Source organism: Leptonotus elevatus, chromosome 6, assembly GCF_054856555.1.
Source record: "Leptonotus elevatus isolate MCC_2025b chromosome 6, RoL_Lele_1.0, whole genome shotgun sequence".
In the NCBI taxonomy this organism is placed as follows: Eukaryota; Metazoa; Chordata; class Actinopteri; order Syngnathiformes; family Syngnathidae; genus Leptonotus; species Leptonotus elevatus.
The window spans coordinates 17,497,249-17,518,210 of record NC_141244.1 but is presented as its reverse complement, the minus strand read 5'-3'; the positions used below and the strand labels follow the sequence as shown (position 1 = coordinate 17,518,210).

Here is a 20,962-nt window from a genome sequence, read left to right as displayed (position 1 = left end):
TCCAGGAGTTTTAATCCATCTCAGGAGGCGGCCATTTTGCCACTTGCTGTCCACCGAAGATGACATCACAGTTGTTCAGGTCTCAGGTAACAACCAATCTCAGCTCAGCTTCAGAATACAGGTAAGCTGTGATTGGTCGTTGCCTGAGCCATGATCAACTGTGATGTCATCTTCAGTTGAAAAAGCAAGTGGCAAAATGGCCGCCCCCTAAGATGGATAAAAACGGCTAGATTTTGCTGCATAACTCATATTCCACAAATGTAATATTAATCAGAATGTCATGTTTAGACCAGTGAGGTCACATATAACATTATTGTCAAAAAAAATTAAGGTTGACTTCCCCTTTACGGCAACAAAAACACGCATTTTATTACTTCTCAATGAGAACAACTTGTCACACATCTACTCATCACTGTCTTTTTGTCGACTGCATCATATTGATGTGTTTAAAGCCGTGTGATGCAAGTTTGATGACTGCCTGGCTTGTAATAGGAAGCCAAGTAGAAACTCAAACAGACTAATGGATGTGGCGGGTCATTTTGTGTGCCTACTAGCGCCTTCGACATACACTCTGAAAATTTTATTTTACTGTTCAGTCATTCATTATCAATTAAATGTATTCAGGTATTATGCCTTGATTGCTACATGCCGAGTTGTACGAGTCTAAATATATACACTGTACATGAACGATTAAACAAGATGTGAATAAAGACCTTACATTCAAGGAGCAAAATGTCGGAAAATTAATATTAATGAATGAATTTAAAAAAATTAAAACAAAAATGGAGATAAAAAGTATAATTAAAAAATGTAATACAAAAAAATACAAATGGAAATAAAAACAATATACAAATGCATACATAAATAAACAAATAAATGTAAGAATACATACAAAATACAAAACGAAATTTAAAAAAATGAAATAAATAACTAATATATAATAAATCAAATAAATAAATAAATATATACATGTGCAAATAATTACAAAAATAAAATATATAAGTACAATTAAATATCAATCAAAAAATAACGCTCTGCTCTCACATGTATTTATTTCATGTTGCAGACTCTGTCATCGTGAATTGTTATTCAAATGAGGGGGCGGTCTTGGGTTGTACTTTTCTCTTATTGGTCCTCCATACTACACAGAATTTGATGTAAAAAAAAAATGCATAAATTTTTCTTCTGAAAGGTCAGATTACTCTGGCATAAAATAGTAATATTTTCTGAACGTGCTTGTAATTATTTGTACCAAAAAAATGAAGGAATTCTTTTTACCTGTGTTATTAGGCCACAGACAAACTGAGATCAAATTTGGGTCAACGTGGTCCCTGAATTAAAATGAATTTGACACCCCTGCTTTATTGGTTATATAAACTCACAAATATTGGCAATATATACTTGGAAGTGCATGAAATTTAGATATACAGTATTTTCTTCTCGTTGGGAATAATTCTCACAAAAACAGACCCATATTTTTTTTTATACTGTAAAATTCAGACAATTCAAAGGCACGTGCTATTAATCAATCAGGCAGCGATGACATGAAACTAAATATTATTACTGTACAAATGACTACACTCACAACATAATTATAAGACAAACGACTCCCCTGATTAAATCATGGCTAATGTTGATATACTACAGGATAATGGCGATAACGATTCTGGTTCACTTGGCGTTTCACTGAGGAGGATTTCTTCAGTGTTGGGCTCACGCGCGTGTGCGCGTGTGCGTTTGTTCATACGCGTGTGTGTTTGTGTGTGGAAAAGTGGGGGTGGCGGATGAGTTTCACAATAACGTGTCTCAGAGGAAGTTGGTACGCTCGCGGTACAAATTGGAGCGTCAGTGCAAAGACAGGCAGAAGGATCCACAAGCAGGATTGCTTCTGGAGGCGATGTGAACATTTTGCGACTCCTCTCTCAGGGGGGGGGGGGGATTTTAAGTCACCCAAGATGTGCTTTATCTACTTTCTGCTGTGGGTTCTATGCGCCACGCCGGTATGCAGCATTTTCCAGGGGTCTTGTCTGAAAAAAGGTAAACTTTCACTAAATGTTACCCTCTTATATAAAGCAAGCAATTTTTTTTTTTTTTAGAGACTGAGTTGACCTTTGAATACATCAAATTAATTATTGTCAGTAAGTCAGTTGTTTACAGATGACTTTACGGTAATTAATGTGAGCATAGTTCACACTAAGATTTTTGATATTAACTTAAAAAGAGAGGTTGGTGAAGTTACAAAAACATACTGTTTGATTATAGTTTATTTGGCTTATTGGATTGCAAATGACAAATGGAGGGCAATTGAGATATCATTTTGAAGATTTTCATTTGTATTGGTCTCCCTTGAATTTTTAGCCCCTCCAGCTGTTGGGCCTCTTCATGTGAGAAAGTGTGTTTACCCTTAAAATGGCTAAAGGTCATTTAGTGTCATTGTTTATCTCTCTCTCTCTCTCTCTCTCTCTCCAAACTGTCCAGAGTGAACTCAGAACCGGTCGAGGTCGTAGTGGTTGTTCAAATAAGAAGGAAAACACATTGGGAATATTGTGCACAGAAATGGAAATTAACATACACATACGTGGTCATCCTAGTAGGCAAAAAAAAAAATGTTCAAAAGCTGATTAAGCTTTTCGTCACCCTCTTAAAAAGTATTTTTTTTTTGTGCAAAAATTATTATTTTTTTGCCTAAATCATCTCCTCATGATGCAAATGGTTCCATTTTTCTTGTTTCCTGAAAAATCAAAAAAAAATATGACTTAGGCGATTATTTTAAGAAGATGTCGTTATGTAATGGTGATTTTGCAATATATGTGTATGTAACACGCAGTCCTTCTCGAATAAGGAGGAGGGACGCAGTGCAATGCCAGGGGTGACTTACGAGAAAAAAGTGTAATTGCAAATCCACTACAGTAGGTGGCAGTGGCGCTCTCATTGTCAGCGAGTGCGCAAGGTTTATAGCTTCTTCGCAGGGGTATACTTAACAATTTTTTTTATAATATTTGGCGGGGAGGGGGCACGAAATATTTAGACTTATTCCTAGCCTTGACGTACCCTACGACCCTAAGCCTAACAATGACGTAACCTTAACCTAAGTAGCTAACCCTAACCCAATCCCTAATTCAAAATCCTATAGCAGATATAAGAAGTCTACACACAGGGGGTTCCATTGATGGGTTTTTGTAATATAAAAAAAAATGAGACCAAGAGAAATCCTTTCAAAGCTTTTCTCACCATTATTGTGTTCCAAAGGAGAAGTCAAAAAACGAAAACAAAAAACTGGTGAGATAACATGGTTGCATAAGTGTGCACACCCTCTTAAAACGGGGGAAGTGGCTGCTAATGGAAAATTAAAAATGCGTATTCCATATTGAACATCTGTGGGGTGCAATTGCAATCTGGCAAATCTGGCATGAGTGGCCAAATATTGCCAGTTATTGTTTAGCCCATTGAAATCGGCCTTAGTGGCTAAGCAAACGTCACATGGCCAGAAATTTGCATACAGCTCAACAGTGATTTATACTGTTCCCTGTCTTGTTGTCTCGCTTCAGAGCCTCCTCCCGGCGTGTTGGTGGCCCCCCCAGGAAGCAGTTTAGTTCTGTCCTGTGATGGCGACGTGAGGGTGGACGGAGCAACAGTTAAAGTGGCAAAACGCAACTCTCATGACAAAGACGCTTCGAGTGAGATACACAGCAGCAATGGAGATTTAAAAAGTACTGATATGAACACATCGAAGGATAAAATTCAGGAGGAAGGATACACATCAGCTCCCGCGCATCAAGTGGTCCAGCCGACCAGCGCAGCTCCAAAGGGCGAAAACGCCAATGGCAGCAAGGGGACGAGGGGCGTAAAAGGGAAATCCAAGTGGAAGTGGAACGGCAAGACAGTGGGGAGAGGACACTGGGACTGGGACGGCTTTGTGTCGGGGAGAAGCGGCACGCGGCTTTCTGTGACCTCGGCGCGACCGAGGGATTCTGGGAATTACACTTGTCAGCACAGAGGTCGAACGATGTTTACCTTAAAGGTCATTGTGGCAGGTAAGGTTACACAAGTTAAAAAAATAAAATAAAAAAAATTCTAGGTTCTCTTTCCCTGTGTGTGTTTTTTTTTTAACAAACACAAACAATAAAGTAATCTTAAACAATTCCTCCCGCATGTTTGAATCTTATATAGGCTATAGAGTAGACTTTACTGTCATTTTAACCCTCTGCCCTTTTTTATCTTTTAAAGGAGAAGTCAACTCCCCCCAAATTTCTTGACAATAAAAGTTATATGCAGCCCCACTAGTCTAAATACGGTATTAAATACGGATTAATATTGCATTTGTGGAATATGAGTTAAGCAGCAAAACCCAGCAGTTTTTATCAATATTCGAAGGCGGCCATTTTGCCACTTGCTGTCGAGTGAAAATGACATCACAGTTGCTCAGATCTCAGGTAACTACCAATCACAGCTCAGCTTCAGAAAACAGGTGTTATTGGGATAAAAAACTGCATAACTCATATTCCACAAATGTAATATTAATCAGAATGTCATGTTTAGACTATTGAGGTCACATATAACATATTATTGTCAAGGAATGTTTAAGGTTGACTTCCCCTTTAAACATGTACAGGTAACTGACAGTTCTACAATTATTGTTTAAATTCTCCATATTCTGTAAACACAGAGGAAATCAGATGCTTAAATAGCTTTAGATGATTTAAAAATATATTTATTAATTTTTTTTTACCAAACTGAGGGCGTTACAAATATTCAGATGAAGCATTAAAATTGAGGTTTATGTGTTGCAGATCCTCCTGAGGTTCCCAACTTGTCCTGCTCCAAAAAGTCACCCAGCTCCAAGATCCGCTGTGATTGGACGCCTCAGAAGCCGTTGACATTGCATACAAACTGCTATCTCTTAATCAATAAAAGGTAAGAGGTGTAGCTCGTTATGAGGCCACTGTCACAGCTTAACGCGTCAGGATGATGAGTCTTTCTTATCAATGTGATAAAAGATGCGTCACTAGCTACCGTAGAAATTGTCATCAGGTGAAATGATCCAATTTCACTTCATTATGTACTCCAAATAATGTATACTTTGTTCATTTATCTATGCCAGTGACATATAGTGACAGGCAAAAACAATTAAAGGTACAATTAACTTGTGAAGCCAACTGTTGCCATTGAAAATACAGCCAGTAGCTTCCTGTGAGTAGCCTATATTAGCTTAAGATGCTAGAAGATGTAGCATCCATTTTAGAAGCGATATTTTATTGACGGGTGAGTGGGGCATGGTTGTCTACAGCCTCGTTTGACATACTCCAATACCAACGTTAAAACTACAAACGCAACAATGGAGTTATTTAAAGCTGCCATTTTCCAGTGTTTATTTCCTCCCGTGTGAATGACCCCTCTCCGCTCTCGTTCTGGCCCAGGCCCAGTGACAAATTCCATCGTGCTCAGTGTTCCTTCTCCTCCCTGTGGTCGCGCTGCTGGTGCGTTCTGGAGCACAACGAAGACGAGCGCAGGACACTTCACACGGCCTACTTGTGCGTCACCAACATGGCGGGAAACGCCACCAGTGCCGTCGTGTCCTTTATTCCTTTGGGCATTTGTACGTCCACACAGTTCCTACCAGCTCACTGCGTCGTGTTTAAGGTTTTAAAGTGATTCGTCTTCTCCTCTAGTGAAGCCCGACCCTCCCTCAGTGGTGTCGGTCCGACAGGAAGTGGGACACGAGACCAGGATGAGGGTCGTTTGGACTGTCCCTGCTTCCTGGAAGTCGCAAGACAATTATTATAAGCTTGTCTATGAACTCAAATACCAACCTGTTGGTTCGTCGCCCTCAAGTATGCAGGTGCACAATAATATACTTTAAACCCTTACAGGCCACTCCTCCTGGCTGACGTACACTGTAATGGAAGTTAATTAATTTCCGCTTCTGTTTAGCTGGTCTGATTTTCTCTCCACTTTAGTAAATGCAATTCCAGTCATACGCACTTAATTCCTGTGTTTAACGTGCTAGCTGTCAGGCTAGCTTAGCAATTAGCATGGCTTCTCCGTCTTTTCTCGTCATCCCTTTGTGAGATATTTAGCTTATTTGCCGCAACGGAGGCGATAATTACCGTCTTAGGAGCTACTTTGCAACATGTTTAGGCACACTATCCAACTGAAGCTTGTTGCTAGCTAGCCGCTACAGCGTAAGTAGCACAGAATTACCCTCGAACTCCGATTTCCCGCAAAAAGTCACATGAGGCCAGCAAAGCTTTTTGAGACCATCTTGGTATGTTCTTCTTCTTGGTCTGGTCTTCTTCTACTACTGCTAATCAGAACATCACGTGGTAGAGCACAGACAAAGTCAAGGTCAAAGTGTTTTTTTTGTGAGGGAGGGGGGGCATTAGTGGCCATTGCGGTCTGGTTCAAGGAAGATAGCATTGATGTAACATTTTAACCGACTCAAACAAATTCAGGTGGCGATTACTTGGATTCATTGTGTGCATGTGCGTGTATGTTTTAGCTGAAGTTGATCAAGGGCCATCGCTCGTTCACTATCACCGACGCGATTCCAGGCGTGGAGTACATGATCCAGTTGAGAACTCAGGAGGAATTTGATGGTCTGTGGAGCGACTGGAGTGCACCGGTTTACGGCAGCAGCTGGATTGGTAATTTAAAACTATTAAATCAAATCAATAAGCATGCACACAAAAGCAGACATCTTCCTGAATGGGAAATAAATATCATGTTATGTCGGATGTGTGGGTATGATTTTTGGCGTCATGTCGGAATCCAGCACTTCTTGATCCACCTTGGACACAAATGGTGTCATGGCAACCTCAGAAGTTGGCCCTTTGATTTCCTTCCTGCATGTTTGAGTTTTCCGGAGAGCATTCCAAGGAAAACACAAACCTACTTTTGCCACCACTTGCACCTCTCCTCTTCCGCTCTTTGTTTCTTTTAAATAAATATTTAAGAAAACAAAATCTTAACAGTAAACCGCTCTTTGTGTGGGATCAAAAAAATTATTTTGTATATGTGAAAATGCAATCCATTTCAAATCAAACCATGAACATTGTAAACAAAAATCACATCAATCAAGTTGTGTTGCGGCGTACCTGCTGGACGAAATAAAATGAAAAATATATGTTCGGTGCATTGTTTTCACAAGTTTCCTCTTTCATTACAGACTCAAGGACACAAGAGCCGATAGCATTGCTGAATGAAGACCTGATGAATATTACGGTAAATAAGTCGGCCGGTGTTTGATTGGCCACTGTTAATTAACTTATTGGAGTACATTACATAAATATTTTAAGACTATTTTTGGTCTCACTGTAAAAAATTGCTAAAATAAATAAATAAATAGGCATTTAAAAAAAACTCTCGGAAACCAAAAACAAATTCGTGTTTACATTTACCAATTAAGTTTGCTAACAAACTATATAAAAAATATGGTTAATTTATTTGATTTGATTTGATTAATTGTGCTAGCTAACTAGCAAATGTATCTTTGCTAACGCGCCTAACAAACATCCAGGTTTCGTTTCATTTCGTTTATTGAGAAACCCATTAGCTACTGACCCAGCTCACAAGCTAATCTTCCGAATCCTGGGTTCTCTTCCAAATTCATTACAATTATTTACAATTATTTTTTAAACATTGGTGACGTAAACCAGACCAATTAAATATTAAAATCAAATTTAGCCGATAGCCCTTTTGTACTTTCTGAGCCTAAAATTGAAATGTGAAAAATAAGTTTTTTTGTGCAATAGAAAAACTAAATCTTGCCTTTTTTTCAACTTTATTTTTGATAGCCAATTGATAGTGGAAAATATGAATGATACACAAATTTGCTTAAATTGGGAGTGCTAGCAAGATAATGTAGCCTAGCCCTCACTTCAGTTATCTCTCTGCGACTTGAGTCTCTGACTAGCATGCTAATATGATTCTCAAACACATTTTTTTCCCATAATGGGATGCAATTATAAACATGCGTAGATGTATGCCAAAATAGTCACAGAGAACGTGCATCCAGCTTCAACAAAATAGCAGCGTTTGCTGTAAACAATTTGATATTAGCTATGGCTGCTAATGTTTGTAGCATCATTTATTCGTTATAGTGTGTTGACTATAACACTAAATCTTATTGGTTTGAATTTCAGAATGTAGAATCAATTCAAAATCAAAAAAGAGGTGATGAACTTACTTGTTGAGCAGTTTCAGAAATGAGGCTGTGATTTGTTAAAAATCAAATTACAGATAAATTCTCTCATGTACTATTGTAAGATCATACAGACAGTTTGCCGAATATGACCGTTTTTTATTTCATCTTTTAGTTTCCCGAGGATGAAGGTTCCGGCACAGACGATCCATCTGAATGTGAGTCACCGAGTGTTGATATTGAAAAGTTCCTTCTATTTAAAACAGGAAGTTAAGTCACTAGAGCGAAAAAGGTGCTCAGGAAACATGGCACAACACACCTTTTGCATACACCGCATCCTAAAATGTACTTTTGGTGGTCATGGCTCTTGTGTCTTTGCAGCACTTTTCGAACCGAGCGTCAGCCCCACAATGGTGTCACATCATATCGTGTGGATCTCATGTTTGTTTGCCATCCTCGCCATTATTTTGGCAGCCTACGTGTTTAGGTAAAACTCGAATTGCAGCATCTGCACCGTGGCACGATTGTCAGCGGATTCTGATTTTCGCATATATGCTATTTTAAAATCTGCAACATAATGGGGGCATGAAAAATCAGTCGTGATATGACGGAGGATTACTGTACAAACTTGTACCCCCCCCCTCCCCCCACTTGTCCTATTTCAGACACAATGAAAAATTCCTTGCCAAAGTGCACAGTCTGAGATTCAGGAGCCACTACAAAGGACCCGCCCAGCCCAAACCGCCCTCCCCAGTAGCGCCGGAAGGTCGAGCCCTAGTGACCTTAACCCCCCCGTGTCCCAAGGAAGAACCCACCGCGGGTGAGGGACAAGAGGCCGACGAAAATGATGTCGAGCCGGAGAGGAGAGAAGCGATTCACTTCAACAACACAAGCTATTTCTTCATGCAGAGCGAGTGACAGCATGAAATGAACTCAGAATGTTTAAAACACCAGCAAAGGCTTGTTTATGAGATGCAACAATAAAGAAATGAGAGTGGCAGCCACGCCCATGAATCCGTATCAGTTGGCCAACTGCTTATGTCACAATATTGTAACATTTGGCCTCTATTGTGCTGTAATATTGTTTACTCTTCTTTGTGCTTCTTTTTTTTTCAGTCTTCAGAAGGAAAACGGAACAATTTTGTCTACCGTGTCAAGAATGCAGCCTTTAAGCTAGTCTGTTTTTAATATGTACCTCTGTATTGTACACCGGATTGACGGACTTTGTACCTCTGTAAATAGCTCAGTCAGTACCAAGTTTCCATGTTTATGCTAAACTTTGTAAAATATCACAACTGATGGAATTCATGCAATGTGGAAATGCAAGTATAAAGCTTTATTTTTATTATGTACTTTTAATTTGGCTGGTTTTTTTCGAACATAAACAGCTCATACACTGAGCTTTTGATTTAACAAAGCAGGGTAAATGTGATATATAATTGGCAAATTAGCTAAGCCAAATATGATGTAAATATACAGCTCTTGAAAGTAATTAGGAGATCACTGCAAACATCAGTTTTTAGGACCTTTTAATTGTCTTGGAAGTAACCGTTTACGATGCCATCGTTTGCGTATGACAGTCTTGCCTATGGAAAGTTCTATTCGGTGTTGTGCCGCCCTCTAGCGGATACAACGTGTAAAATCAAACACGCGTCTCCACAGCAACTGTTGTTTATTGTGTCATTAACAGGCGACCGCCATCACGTTTTACTTGTAAGTCTAATTTGGACCCCGACACAAATGTCTCTCCAAAGTGTCTCGCAAAAACTGGACGTGGGCGTCCTGAACGCCGAACAACGGGAGAAACTGCGCCTGTTCAAAGTAAGATACAAGCGGAACAAGCACGACCCAAACGGAGACGGCGACTTTATCAAACGCCTTATTTGAAAAACAGATCCAGACCAGGATCGACAATGAGAAGTATCTGATGGCGCATCCTGAGGTGGAGGTCATGGTTGAGGATTTTCTCAGGTTCGAGCACTTGATTTAGATTTTCTAAATATGTTTGAATTTAGGTGTAAAATCCAGGTTTGTACATTTTCATGATTTTATTGTTTTTTATTATTATTATTATCAGTTTTAAGTCAGGTATATATGCATTATAATGTCGCATTAGAATATACTGTAGCTATACATAAACGAGTGTCATTTTCAATATGATTTCACATACAGTATGCATGTATGACGCTATCAATCTATCTAGATCTACTGTATCTGCACAATCTCAATTTGCGAAATAACCTTAAGGTGTTTGTTTTGTAGAGACGTGCTTCTTAAAAGGCCCACTCACATCCGTGCATTCGCTGCTGGTGAGTCCCACACACAAATGCTCATGATATGTATTTAATAAATTGCAAACATAAAAATAAAAATAAACTCATAACGAGGGATGTGGTCCATGTGGCTGTTTAGAATTAGCCAATCACATTCATTTTTATTTTTATTTTTTATATTGCACTATAAGTGATGGCAAATGAGAGCGACATTTTGGTTTCTCTCTCTCTCTCTTTTTTTTTAATATCCCAAAAACCTGTCATGTGAACAGGGGTATGTAGACTTTTTATACCAACTATCAGTCTGAGCACTACATTGGTCTCTAATATAAATTATTTTTTTTCCCTATGTATTAGGAGCTCCTTGCTACTAATGAATCTGTTAAATCGTGTTTTTCCAGATCATTTCACCAACCCTGACCTTCACATTGTTAACAACGCTAAAATGGCGACCATCAATATGGACGCGTAAAAGGCTGTTTATTCATTTAGGAACCTTGTTTTGTTGTAATGGACTGTCACACTTCATCGAGCACTAATTGAATATCCAAGCACAATGTATTCCCCTGTATTGTATTCCAAAACTGTGTTTGGAGTGTTGAAGCCAAGTTTGCATGACACATTTTAGAAACTTACTTTGTATGCCATTGAATAGGTCATCCTTGTTTAGGATTTAGTACAAGAGGAAAAATAATAAAGGCTGTGTCCAACCAATGGAATTTTGGTCTTTTTTTAAATTGCCATTTGAAGCCACATTTTACTGTCTATATATATATATATATATATATATATATATATATATATATATATATATATATATATATATATATATATATATAAAATGTTTTTTTTTACTGCCATTGACGTTATAGCCGCCAAAAATTAATTTGAGCTATTTCTATTAGTTTAACATTTTCCCCACTTTTGTTAACAAGAGTATCAAAACCTAGACTTTTTTTAATTGTACATTTAGAACAGATATAAAATTTGTGATTAATCGTGAGTTAACTAGTAAAGTCATGCGATTAATTACAAATAAAAAATGTAATCGCGGCCCTAATTTTTAGTCATCTTTTCTCTTCTTTTAAATCGCGACAGGCGATTAACATTTTTAATCATAATTAATCGCTTGACTTCAATAGTTAACTCATTATTAATCACAAATTTTATATATCTGTTCTAACTGTACAATATTTATTTCTAGGATTTCAGACTCTTGTTAATAAAAGTGGGAACAATTTTAAACTAATAGAAATAATTCAAATTAATTTTTGACGTCTATAGCCATCAATGGCAGTGAATGAGTTCATTTATACCTTCTTTTCTTTTTTCTTTTTCCAATTTTAAATACACCACCAAGAAGGTGATCCAGGTGTTATCATGGCAACAACAAGCACTATTCTATTACAAGGCTCCTATCAAAAATAAATGAGGTAAGTTGAATCACTTCCTGAAGATACATACATGCACCTGCCGGGTAACCTCCTTGCGTCATCATACAAAGGAGGAAGCATTCACCGCACGTCAAAGTGACACAATCTATTGGAGAGGACACACAAAACAAACATCTGTAAGTACATCAATGGCATTGTTCATTTGTGTCCATTTCACTCATTACATTTGATAGTGTTTTTACTTTACATGTACTGCTGTGTCATGTCATGTCATTTAATAACGGTAAATTCATGGCTGCTCAGTGTAAAGTTCATTCAGGAAAGTAGTGTGGTTTCCAATAAGCGAGCCAAACGTTAAGTGATGTAAAAAATAAAAAGATTTAGGAGAGCACATGTGTTTTTCCACCATGTTATTCTCCAAAGTCCGTGCTGCCTCCCAAGAGGAAAAACGAGCAGGGGTGGTAACCAGGGAAGTTCTCACAGCAGGAAGCGATAGAAGACTGCATAGAGACAAATAGAAAACATCACTCGGTGTGCTTGAATCAGATCCATTATTATATAGGACATTGATGCAGCTTCTTTCATTGTGTCTGGTGTGTTCAACAACAGGCGCGTTCAACATGGTTGCTAAGGGACGAGCATTGTTTGTGGTCTTCGCAGTCTTTGGTAAGCATCATTATCACACACTAAATATTATTTATTCACGTTTGACAAAATGTAAGAGATCTAAGACAAGACTAGTACTAATTCTGCCTTTAAAACAATTTAATGCTCAATTTTGATTGACAGTGTCATCCACTATTCTTCTTTTTTTCTTTTTTTTTTAACCTTATAAAGCTACATGAGACTAAGAAAAAAATAAACACTGATTGACTGTGCAAGTGTTCCTAATGTTGTGTTGCCATCATTTCAATGTATATTTCAGTGTCTATGAAGACGTACACTGCTGATTCGAAATGGATGAACCAGGAGATAACGGACATGGTGCAGTCAAATGTATCAAATGGCAGTGGGGGGGGGGGGGGTGTTAACACAATGCAACTGAAAGTCAAGGCAGAAATACTATATTTAACATGCATATTTTTTCCTCACGTTAATGTAGATGTGTGACATGTTCCGCTCGGCCAACTTCAAATCCACGGTGATGGCGACCAGGATGAGACCCAGCCTGGGGAGGAAGTTGTTCCGGAGGTTTAAAGAGTGCTTCAGAGAAACACATCAGTTTGCTGAACATGTGGACGAGTAAGTATTCATGCATAAATCAACTTTTCGCCCCAAAAACAAAGTGTGGACCCTTAAATGAATGTAATTTTATTCATGGTACACCGAGTCAAATTGTAGTATGATTTATGCTCTGGCAGCCAATACAATACTATTCAATGGAAATTTAATTAGTTAGAACTTAGAAACTGTCATCCCAGTAAACTTATACAGACAATATTTTACTGTAAGTAACATTTGAACATTCTCAACAGTCAACCGTAGAAAATAAGTTTACCAAAATACAATGAAGAAAACAAGAACGAAGCGGCATAGAAAATGGATGGATGGTGCTAGCCAGAGCTTTGGTGCCATCTTGTGCCATGTTTTAGCCAGCGAGATACCACAAGATGGCGCCAAAGCCCTGCCCAGCACCCATCCATCCATCTTACCGTTTTAGGATGAAAAAAAAAACGTGAATAAGTGAATGTATGAATAGTGAACTGCAAATAGGCATAAACTGTCATTCAAGTTTTATATCTACATCCATCTTCTACAGTTTTGCCATTTTAAGCTATAACGTCTTTGAAACTCCTCAGGCTTGGCTCACTGGCTTGTTACTATGATGAACCTCCGGTCTTGACTCCTGAACTCAGTTGGAATTTCTTCGCTCAGCTTGAACTCTGTGACAACCCGAACACCAAAAAGGTACTTACCTGCAATAAAACTCTACAAAGCACAAATTACATTTTCTTTCCTGTCCAACTCAAGAGGCAGCTTCTACAGGCGGTGACATCAAACTCCAACTGGACTGGCTATGAAGTTCTTAGCACGTTGGGTACCGGTGTAGCCTTTTTGTCTGCCCAACGGCTGGCTAACATCTCTAACGCTGATCTCAAAGAGATGCTCCTAAATCGTGGACCCAACATCCACTGGACAAAGTCTCAAATGCACACAATAGTCCGCAAATTGTTGGGAGAGAAGATGGTGAGTTCCTTTAGCATCTGTCCATTTTCTGTAGCTATTCTCTTCATTGCGAGCAGAGACCTTACCATCTGCATTTCCACAAAGTGCGAGAGCGCTGATCTGCTGCTACTGGCGCCGGTTATCGAAGGCGTGCCAAACTGCGTGCTGGAACACGTCAGCATCCAGGAGTTTGCAAACGACACTGAGGCTCTGAGGAACATCTCCAAAAGGATGAGGAGAAGTCAGCTCAAGGCTATGTTACAAGTGGTAAGAATCAAGCATAGGATTAACAATGATGCTGGTATGTGAAAATGAATTTTGTACGTCGTCCCTGTAGCTGCGGAGAAGCAATCAAACTTCAGAGCTTGTGCATTTTCTGCCCGGTTCTTTGCTGCGCGGCATGTCTTTACCAGACCTGGATGATGCCAATATAAGCTCCCCTGAGCATGTGAGAGGCGAGAGCCTGAAGAGATCACAGGTAGCAAGAATATTCTGCACCAGTGGTCCAAGTTTGTGAGTACTACACGGGTGGAAACTGCACAGTGATGCTGCTAACTGTTCCCGTTCTTCTTTTTTCTTAGGCCGCCTTTCTTGCAAGAAAGTTTTATATGGAAAATAAGCTACACTTTTGGTAAGAGGTTACTGAAACATTTTGCCAAGAATCATGAGATTTTTTTTTTTAAAGTGAAGGGTTGTAGTCGTGTATCTGCCAAAACAACAAATTATGGCAGCTGTTGAACTACTATTAGCCTTCAAAAGACTTAAACCATGAAAAATGTATTTTATTTTATATTTTTTTATTTCTTTTTGCCTATTTCTGAAAATGTGTCGAACCGGTTCTTCATTTGCGAATTTCTGCGGCCATCGCCCATGACATGGTAAGATAGGCGAGGTGAAGATTTTGAGCCACTTTCAAATGACACAATTTCAAGCACTATCACAGCAGAGGTACTGCACTCTTAAAAACAGTTAACCCAAATTGGGTCAAAAAGGGACTAACCTAACTTTTTGGGTTATTCCATTTAGCCAAAAGTTGGGGCAAATGAACAACCCACAAAACAACCCATATAAATGGGTTGCTTTGTGAGTTATTCATTTAATTTGACCCAATTTTTTGGGTTAAGTAATTAAAAAAAAGTTGGGTCAATTCATTTTTGACCCAATTCATTTGGGCTATTCAATTAACCCTAAAAGTTGGGTCAAGTGAATAACCCACAAAACAACCCCAAAAATTGGGTTGCTTTGTGCGTTATTAATTTAATTTTACTCAACTTTTTGGGTCAAAACGTTAGGTTGGTTCATTCTTGACCCATTTTGGGTTATTTTTGACCCAACTGTTTTTAGAGTGTATCATATACAAACACCCCTCCGACACAGGTGTGACGCCCGGTCTATCATGTCAAAGCCAAAAGGTAAGCAGAGCTGCATTGATTATTTATTTATTTTTATGCACAAATTAGCATTAACTAACAGCGTTAGCTTCTAATAAGCGATGAAGTTAATTGAAGTTGTCAAAGCCATAACAGTGGGTAGGAGCGTTGTGTTTGTAGAAGTTCCATGAAACCCACAAAAAAACAAGACAAAATTAATCTAAACAACGAAAACACAGACCACGACATTAGACCTGTTATAAAATGTGAAAAGATTTACAATAAGTCTCGACATTTGAATTGGGACACATCTACAGTCGTGTGTCACTGTGTTTACCACAGGAGACATCTGGGTTCCATCCTCCAGGGTGTTACCTGTGAGATGATTGACAACATTGCCGACATAAACATAGAGGATATGATCCAGGCTATAGAGGAGACCCCATGGTGGCTCTCCAAATTGCAGGTATACTCACACACTTAACGTGATGCACTATTGCACGATTTGTACAGTGAACCCCAACTATTCAAGGAGGTTAGGGATTTTCTACTTTCCACAAACTTTGTTTACTACCGAGCCAACGCTAGCAACTTCTCCGTTAGCATGCCACCTTAGGGACATCATGCCTCTTTGAATTCAGTTGATATTGTGCTGGTTGCTCTTTTTGGTAACACCATGACAGTGACACCAAATCTATTAGTTAGCCCGTGTGTTAGCATTAAGCTAACACAGTTAGCTGACACTAGTAGTGAACGTTTTTGCTCGTAAGTCAAAGGGAAAAAAAGTCTGAATTCTGTACGTTCAGGTTGGATGCGCGGCCCGCAAATACTTTGCAGCTTTGCGGAAAGGGCGACGGGATTACTTCAAAAACATCACAGAGGAGGAGTTCAATACTACTATGCCAATAATTCTAATCATTCACCTGAGGTAAGAACACATAAATATCAATCGATGGCTGCAAGGACAAACTATAAAAGTTCAGTGTTGCTTTCTTGGCGTGTCATTCAGGCCTTGGGAATGGCAGAATTTGCCCAACTCTTTTTGCAACATTTTCCTCAACAAGTTGGGAGCAGCCAACCTCACTTTGCTGCCTCATCGAAGTCCGTCTCGACTCGCTCTGACCCGCAGAGCGCTGCAATGCCTGACCAAAGTACACACGCGCGCACACACACTGCTATGCCTTCTGATGACACTCTAACCTGTTATATGTAACAAATATCATGTTCACAGGAGAAACATACGTCCGAACTGACCGTGGAGGACGTTTCCAGACTGGGCCCGCTTTTATGTGAGCTTGAAGTCCCCACATTGAGCCTCCTGGCGCACCACGTCCTCAACGTCAGCCTGTGGTCTATGTCCTCCTGCCAGCACATTCCTCTTCGCAACAGGCCGGCACTGATGCAGCTCGTCAGACGCATGTTTGGGTAATCCCTGCCTATAAGAGATAACATATCGCATACTGTAGTCAACTTTGTTTTTGTATGGTTTCAATTGACTGCAGAGACCCGTCGGAATGGTACGAGGAATTAATGGAGTCACTCGGTGGGTGGATGAATTGGGATGAGAGCGCACTATCTGCTCTGCCTCATAAGGTATGAATGGTGTGTTTTATGTTTGATACAGAGCCGTGAGAGGGGGTAATTCAAATTTGGTCATTTCGCAGGAGAGTGATTTGGTTCAAATGTTATGGCTGCAAAAAAAATTTGGGGGAATTTGTATGTTATTTTTATGTAAATTAATTCATCTAGATTAAGATTTTACAGAAATTGTGTGTTTTCCCCCCCCCATATTCTGCTAAATCTAACAATTTTGAATTTAGAACACATTGCTTGCACTTAAAAAATTTTTTTTTAATTTAATCACCCATCACAACGTTTCCATGTACTCTTTGCTAGCCTTGGATGATCGACATCTTATATTTTCTGAGGCCTCGACTGTCTCACGTGTCCAAAGCACTGAGGAGGAAACTCTTCAACCTCATCACGTCAACTAATCAGGAAGGTGTGGAAATGACCTCTTTTAACTCATTCACCCCCAGCCATTTTCACCGAAGCAACCCCCTTCGCTCCCGGCCGTTTTACTGGACTTTGACTGATTTTGCAAGGCCCACAGAATATTGTGTTCTATTGCTATAAAAACATGGAACCTACCAAAAGAAAGATTAGTCTCTTCTTTCAGCAGGAAAAAAAGTATATTTGTATGTTTCTGTTTTGCAGCAATTAGCATTAGAATATAGCTAAGTTTCATCATTATTCACATAACCTGTTGAATACGCTGGCAAAAAGAGCTTGTTGCAACATGGCCCTGGTTGATCTCTTATACACTGCTGCCACCTGCTTGCCGTTTTTTGTAATAACTACCATTGCTTTTAGTGACCTCTTCAGATCTCAAAGCTGCTCTAGCATTTTTAAAAAAAAAAGACGTATAAATACGTGTTTGGGAGTGCATGACAAAATATTAAAAAAAAACTAATGTTTAGGGTTTGAATGAGTTAAAATGTGTCCACTCTGGTTGTTTCAATATTCCACTCTCTTTTTTCCAGTCAATGGTACCACTAACTATACTGACATGAAGAGGATCAGCTTCAATAGTTGCATACCGACTGTGAGTTTAATAAAAGACTTGGGAAAGGACAATGTGTTCTGGTCAAGCACACAACTGGATAAGATGTCAGCAGACACCTTCTTGGAAACCATGGAAACGCTTGGCAGCGTCCCTGACTACAAGGCAGAGCAGCTGGCTGTGCTCACTAAGATGGCCATTGAGGTATAGTCCAAATTCCGTCCGTCCATTTTCTACAGCGCCAGTCCTCGTTACACACATATTTGGACCACACATTTCCAGTTTTGAGGTTGTTGTTTGTGTCTAGGCTCTGGGCCCAGCGTCGAATCTGAGCGAGAGCATCGTAGCCAGTCTGGGATGTATCGCTCGGGGTTTCTCTAATTCAGACTTGGAGAAGATGGCCTTCTCCACAGACAGGCTGGAGGATGTCGCTTACTGCGGCTGGAATGATTCACAGGTGGAGCATAGCAATATAGCGGGAACTTCTACGGTTAAATACAACTCATTTGGGGATTTAGAGATGTCTTGTCTTTTACAATAATTGTTTTTCTTCAGATGATACAGGGTGACTAAAAGACTTAGCCCAAAAAAGTTCTTGTTGGCTCCATTGTACCTTCTGCCATCTAGTGGAAGAGCATGTCATTGTTCTGCCTGTCACTAAATGTCACTGGCATAGATAGATGAACAAATATACATTAATTTAAGTAAATAATTTTATGACCAATGAAGTGAAAAGTTTGTGAATTACTGCATGAATGTGTTTTGTCCAACATGCGTCAACAGTTGCGAGCGGTGTGGAAAAGCGTCTCCGAACGTGCCGAGCTGACGGCTCAGCAGCTGAAGGCTTTCCACATGGTGGCGCTCAACCAGTTCATGTGCGGCCTGAACACTAGCGAGATCGCACAACTCGACACGTACGCTTTCAGGTTCGAGCCAGCCGTCTTGTATCGTGATTCCCATTTAACATGAAATATACAGGTTATAGGTCACAAAAAACACTTTTGAAATGACTTTTTCCTGTTGTCATTATTAGATGGAATATGTCAAATTTGGAGAATTTTTTTATTTAATCCGTGTATGTGTGTGTACATCACACAGGGATGCTGTGGGCTCCCTCAACGACATCCGCTGTTCACTCGAAATTGCTCGGCACTTTAAAAGTCTGGCCGTGTTGGCATTCGGACCAGTCGGGAACTGGACTGAAGCGTCAGTTGCAGAAATGGGCAACCTGGTCGGTGAGTCTGTGTGAAATTTTACACGTCGTTTTTGTACTACAAATTATTTCGACACATTGTTAGGTGCAATTTTTTTTAAATATACCTTGGCACATTAAGCAATATTTAAGGAACAAATAGAGGAACCCAAGATTGGGGCACTGCTCTACATATTTTTTGGTTAAACCTAATTTATAGAATTTTTATTAGGGCTATCAGGCGGTTAAAATTCTCAAACATAACATCACATGACTTCAATAGTTAACTCACAATTAATTGCACATTTTATATTTGTTCTAAATGGACAATGAAAGTTTTTTCTTTCTAAGTTTTTATACTATTGTTAACATAAAAGTGGAAAAAATGTTAAACTAATAGAAACATGGCTGCACTTTTTAGTCATTGCTACAGTAATTTCATAATAATTCATAAAATTTAGTTAAAATTAATAAGATGCACTGTACTGTACGAGTGTGATATTGATTTGTGTTGAAATCCTTTTTTTGCCACTAGATGGCATAATTGCATTTGTAAGACATTGGTGACAGCTCAGTGCATTTTTCTTTTTATATTAAGAGCTATCTAATCTTTAACATTAAGTAAATTCTGAAATCCTGCACATTTTTAAAATTGTAAAATACAACTTGACCCGTCTCCACTAATATATGCATTATTATTAAATGTATTACTGCTAAATTGTGACATGGACGTGTCTGCTGCGTTGCGACTGTAACTTCCCAGTACAGGCTTTCCAAGTAAGGTGCGGCCATTAATCTTGTGTAAAAAAAAAATGTTTTAGTGGCCTTTAAATTAACAAAAAATTAATACATAAATTTTGACACCCCTAATTTTTACATTTGGAAACTTCCTACGTGTTTTCAGTTGGCTTGGACGCAGACGAGATGGCTTCTTTGGACCCATCCGTCTTGGCATTTTTTCAAGAGAGCAGCATCCCGCAATTTCCTGCGGATAGCATTGCCGTGAGTGGCAGCCTTTCATTGCATTTTAACACGGGGAAAATGCGGGCTACATTCTCATGCCCTCTTCTACATCAGGCGCTCTCTGTGGCTCAACTGGAGGCTCTTGGCCCCGACAACGGCGCCATGGTAACCCAAAGTCAGCGAGACAGGCTCACAGATGCTCAACTGGCCGCCCTGGAGCAGACCGAGATCGGGTCCCGTAGTGACAGCCAAGTACTTGCTCATCGATCAGGTGTGAACAAACATTATAAGAGGTGATTGCAGCTAATAATAAAAAAATATTATGCAGTCTGAATATTAACAGTGATCCTAAATATAGGGAAACAAATACTTAATTATTTGCCATTAAAAATTTCATACAAAAGCAAGTCCACAAATGTGCGTGTGTGTGTGTTCAAGCAACCTGTGTGGCAATCACCGAAATGAACTTGCGTTTCCCTCTCACGCAGGGGCTCCTTCCGTGAGCATTGAGGGCGTTTCAGGATTTTTGAAGCCGTTTCTGGCCCTCCTCGCTGGTTTTGCGCTGCTGTGACGACCCGCCGAGACCCACCTGCGAACATCACTGGAAAACAGCTAACATACTGCAGTCAAACATTATACAGTGCCTCCATATATATTTACATATTTGGACTAGGGATGGATATTTCTCTACATGGCCTTGATCAAGTATGAGGACTTTTTTCTCCCAATATTAGATTTTTATTATTATTATTATTTTCTTAGCTGATAAAAAAATAAGTGATTCCCAAATTTGTGAATTGTAGTCTCTTTATAATAGTGTGTTTTCATGGAAAACAAATTGTCTGTGTGACCCTTAAATTTTGCTTAGTATAACTTTGAAGGAAATAAAAATGACAAATAG

General features: G+C 39.3%; 3 protein-coding genes and 1 long non-coding RNA gene across 6 annotated transcripts; 3 read left to right on the top strand and 1 right to left on the bottom strand.

Annotated features, from left to right (window-relative positions):
- The first annotated feature begins 1,832 nt into the window (after window positions 1–1,832).
- Window positions 1,833–9,499, top strand: il6r (interleukin 6 receptor). The gene is made up of 10 exons (XM_086079186.1): window positions 1,833–2,037; window positions 3,549–4,034; window positions 4,791–4,914; window positions 5,418–5,596; window positions 5,670–5,839; window positions 6,500–6,644; window positions 7,166–7,221; window positions 8,316–8,358; window positions 8,522–8,627; window positions 8,806–9,499. The coding sequence occupies exons 1-10, from the start codon at window positions 1,956–1,958 to the stop codon at window positions 9,056–9,058; spliced, it is 1,644 nt and encodes a 547-aa protein (XP_085935312.1). The 5' UTR covers window positions 1,833–1,955; the 3' UTR covers window positions 9,059–9,499.
- A 73-nt stretch (window positions 9,500–9,572) lies between these two features.
- riiad1 (regulatory subunit of type II PKA R-subunit domain containing 1) lies at window positions 9,573–11,127 on the top strand. The gene is made up of 4 exons (XM_086079187.1): window positions 9,573–9,961; window positions 10,035–10,111; window positions 10,403–10,449; window positions 10,815–11,127. The coding sequence occupies exons 1-4, from the start codon at window positions 9,698–9,700 to the stop codon at window positions 10,883–10,885; spliced, it is 459 nt and encodes a 152-aa protein (XP_085935313.1). The 5' UTR covers window positions 9,573–9,697; the 3' UTR covers window positions 10,886–11,127.
- Window positions 11,128–11,851: 724 nt separating this feature from the next.
- Window positions 11,852–12,956, bottom strand: LOC147172372 (uncharacterized). Its single transcript, XR_015095414.1, has 3 exons — window positions 12,900–12,956; window positions 12,214–12,307; window positions 11,852–11,952 (listed from the first exon to the last, which is right to left on the bottom strand). It is a non-coding gene; the product is annotated as an uncharacterized LOC147172372 (long non-coding RNA).
- otoa (otoancorin) lies at window positions 11,929–20,962 on the top strand. 3 transcript variants are annotated; one of them, XM_086079094.1, is made up of 22 exons: window positions 11,929–11,983; window positions 12,417–12,473; window positions 12,733–12,803; window positions 12,910–13,049; window positions 13,607–13,715; window positions 13,779–13,994; window positions 14,079–14,240; window positions 14,311–14,451; window positions 14,555–14,604; window positions 15,686–15,809; window positions 16,150–16,271; window positions 16,353–16,494; window positions 16,575–16,768; window positions 16,846–16,936; window positions 17,240–17,345; window positions 17,887–18,110; window positions 18,214–18,363; window positions 18,690–18,832; window positions 19,005–19,141; window positions 20,003–20,100; window positions 20,176–20,332; window positions 20,550–20,962. In XM_086079094.1, exons 2-22 carry the CDS (start codon window positions 12,428–12,430, stop codon window positions 20,630–20,632), a joined length of 2,706 nt encoding a protein of 901 aa, XP_085935220.1. In that variant the 5' UTR covers window positions 11,929–11,983; window positions 12,417–12,427; the 3' UTR covers window positions 20,633–20,962. The 3 variants fall into 3 exon arrangements, with proteins under 3 accessions (XP_085935220.1, XP_085935219.1, XP_085935221.1); XM_086079093.1 differs by lacking the exon at window positions 11,929–11,983 and having other exon boundaries at window positions 12,263–12,473; XM_086079095.1 differs by lacking the exons at window positions 11,929–11,983; window positions 19,005–19,141; window positions 20,550–20,962 and having other exon boundaries at window positions 12,263–12,473; window positions 20,176–20,325.

Bases quoted from the DNA above. Each gene is read 5' to 3' on its own strand.
- il6r (XM_086079186.1), top strand. From the start codon at position 1,956: ATGTGCTTTATCTACTTTCTGCTGTGGGTTCTATGCGCCACGCCGGTA. The intron at 6,645-7,165 runs GTAATTTAAAAC...CTTTCATTACAG, and splicing joins TTACGGCAGCAGCTGGATTG to ACTCAAGGACACAAGAGCCG. The intron at 7,222-8,315 runs GTAAATAAGTCG...TTCATCTTTTAG, and splicing joins AAGACCTGATGAATATTACG to TTTCCCGAGGATGAAGGTTC.
- riiad1 (XM_086079187.1), top strand. From the start codon at position 9,698: ATGCCATCGTTTGCGTATGACAGTCTTGCCTATGGAAAGTTCTATTCG. The intron at 9,962-10,034 runs GTAAGATACAAG...TTTGAAAAACAG, and splicing joins AGAAACTGCGCCTGTTCAAA to ATCCAGACCAGGATCGACAA. The intron at 10,112-10,402 runs GTTCGAGCACTT...TTTGTTTTGTAG, and splicing joins ATGGTTGAGGATTTTCTCAG to AGACGTGCTTCTTAAAAGGC.
- otoa (XM_086079093.1), top strand. From the start codon at position 12,377: ATGCAGCTTCTTTCATTGTGTCTGGTGTGTTCAACAACAGGCGCGTTC. The intron at 13,716-13,778 runs GTACTTACCTGC...GTCCAACTCAAG, and splicing joins ACAACCCGAACACCAAAAAG to AGGCAGCTTCTACAGGCGGT. The intron at 16,495-16,574 runs GTACACACGCGC...TCATGTTCACAG, and splicing joins CGCTGCAATGCCTGACCAAA to GAGAAACATACGTCCGAACT.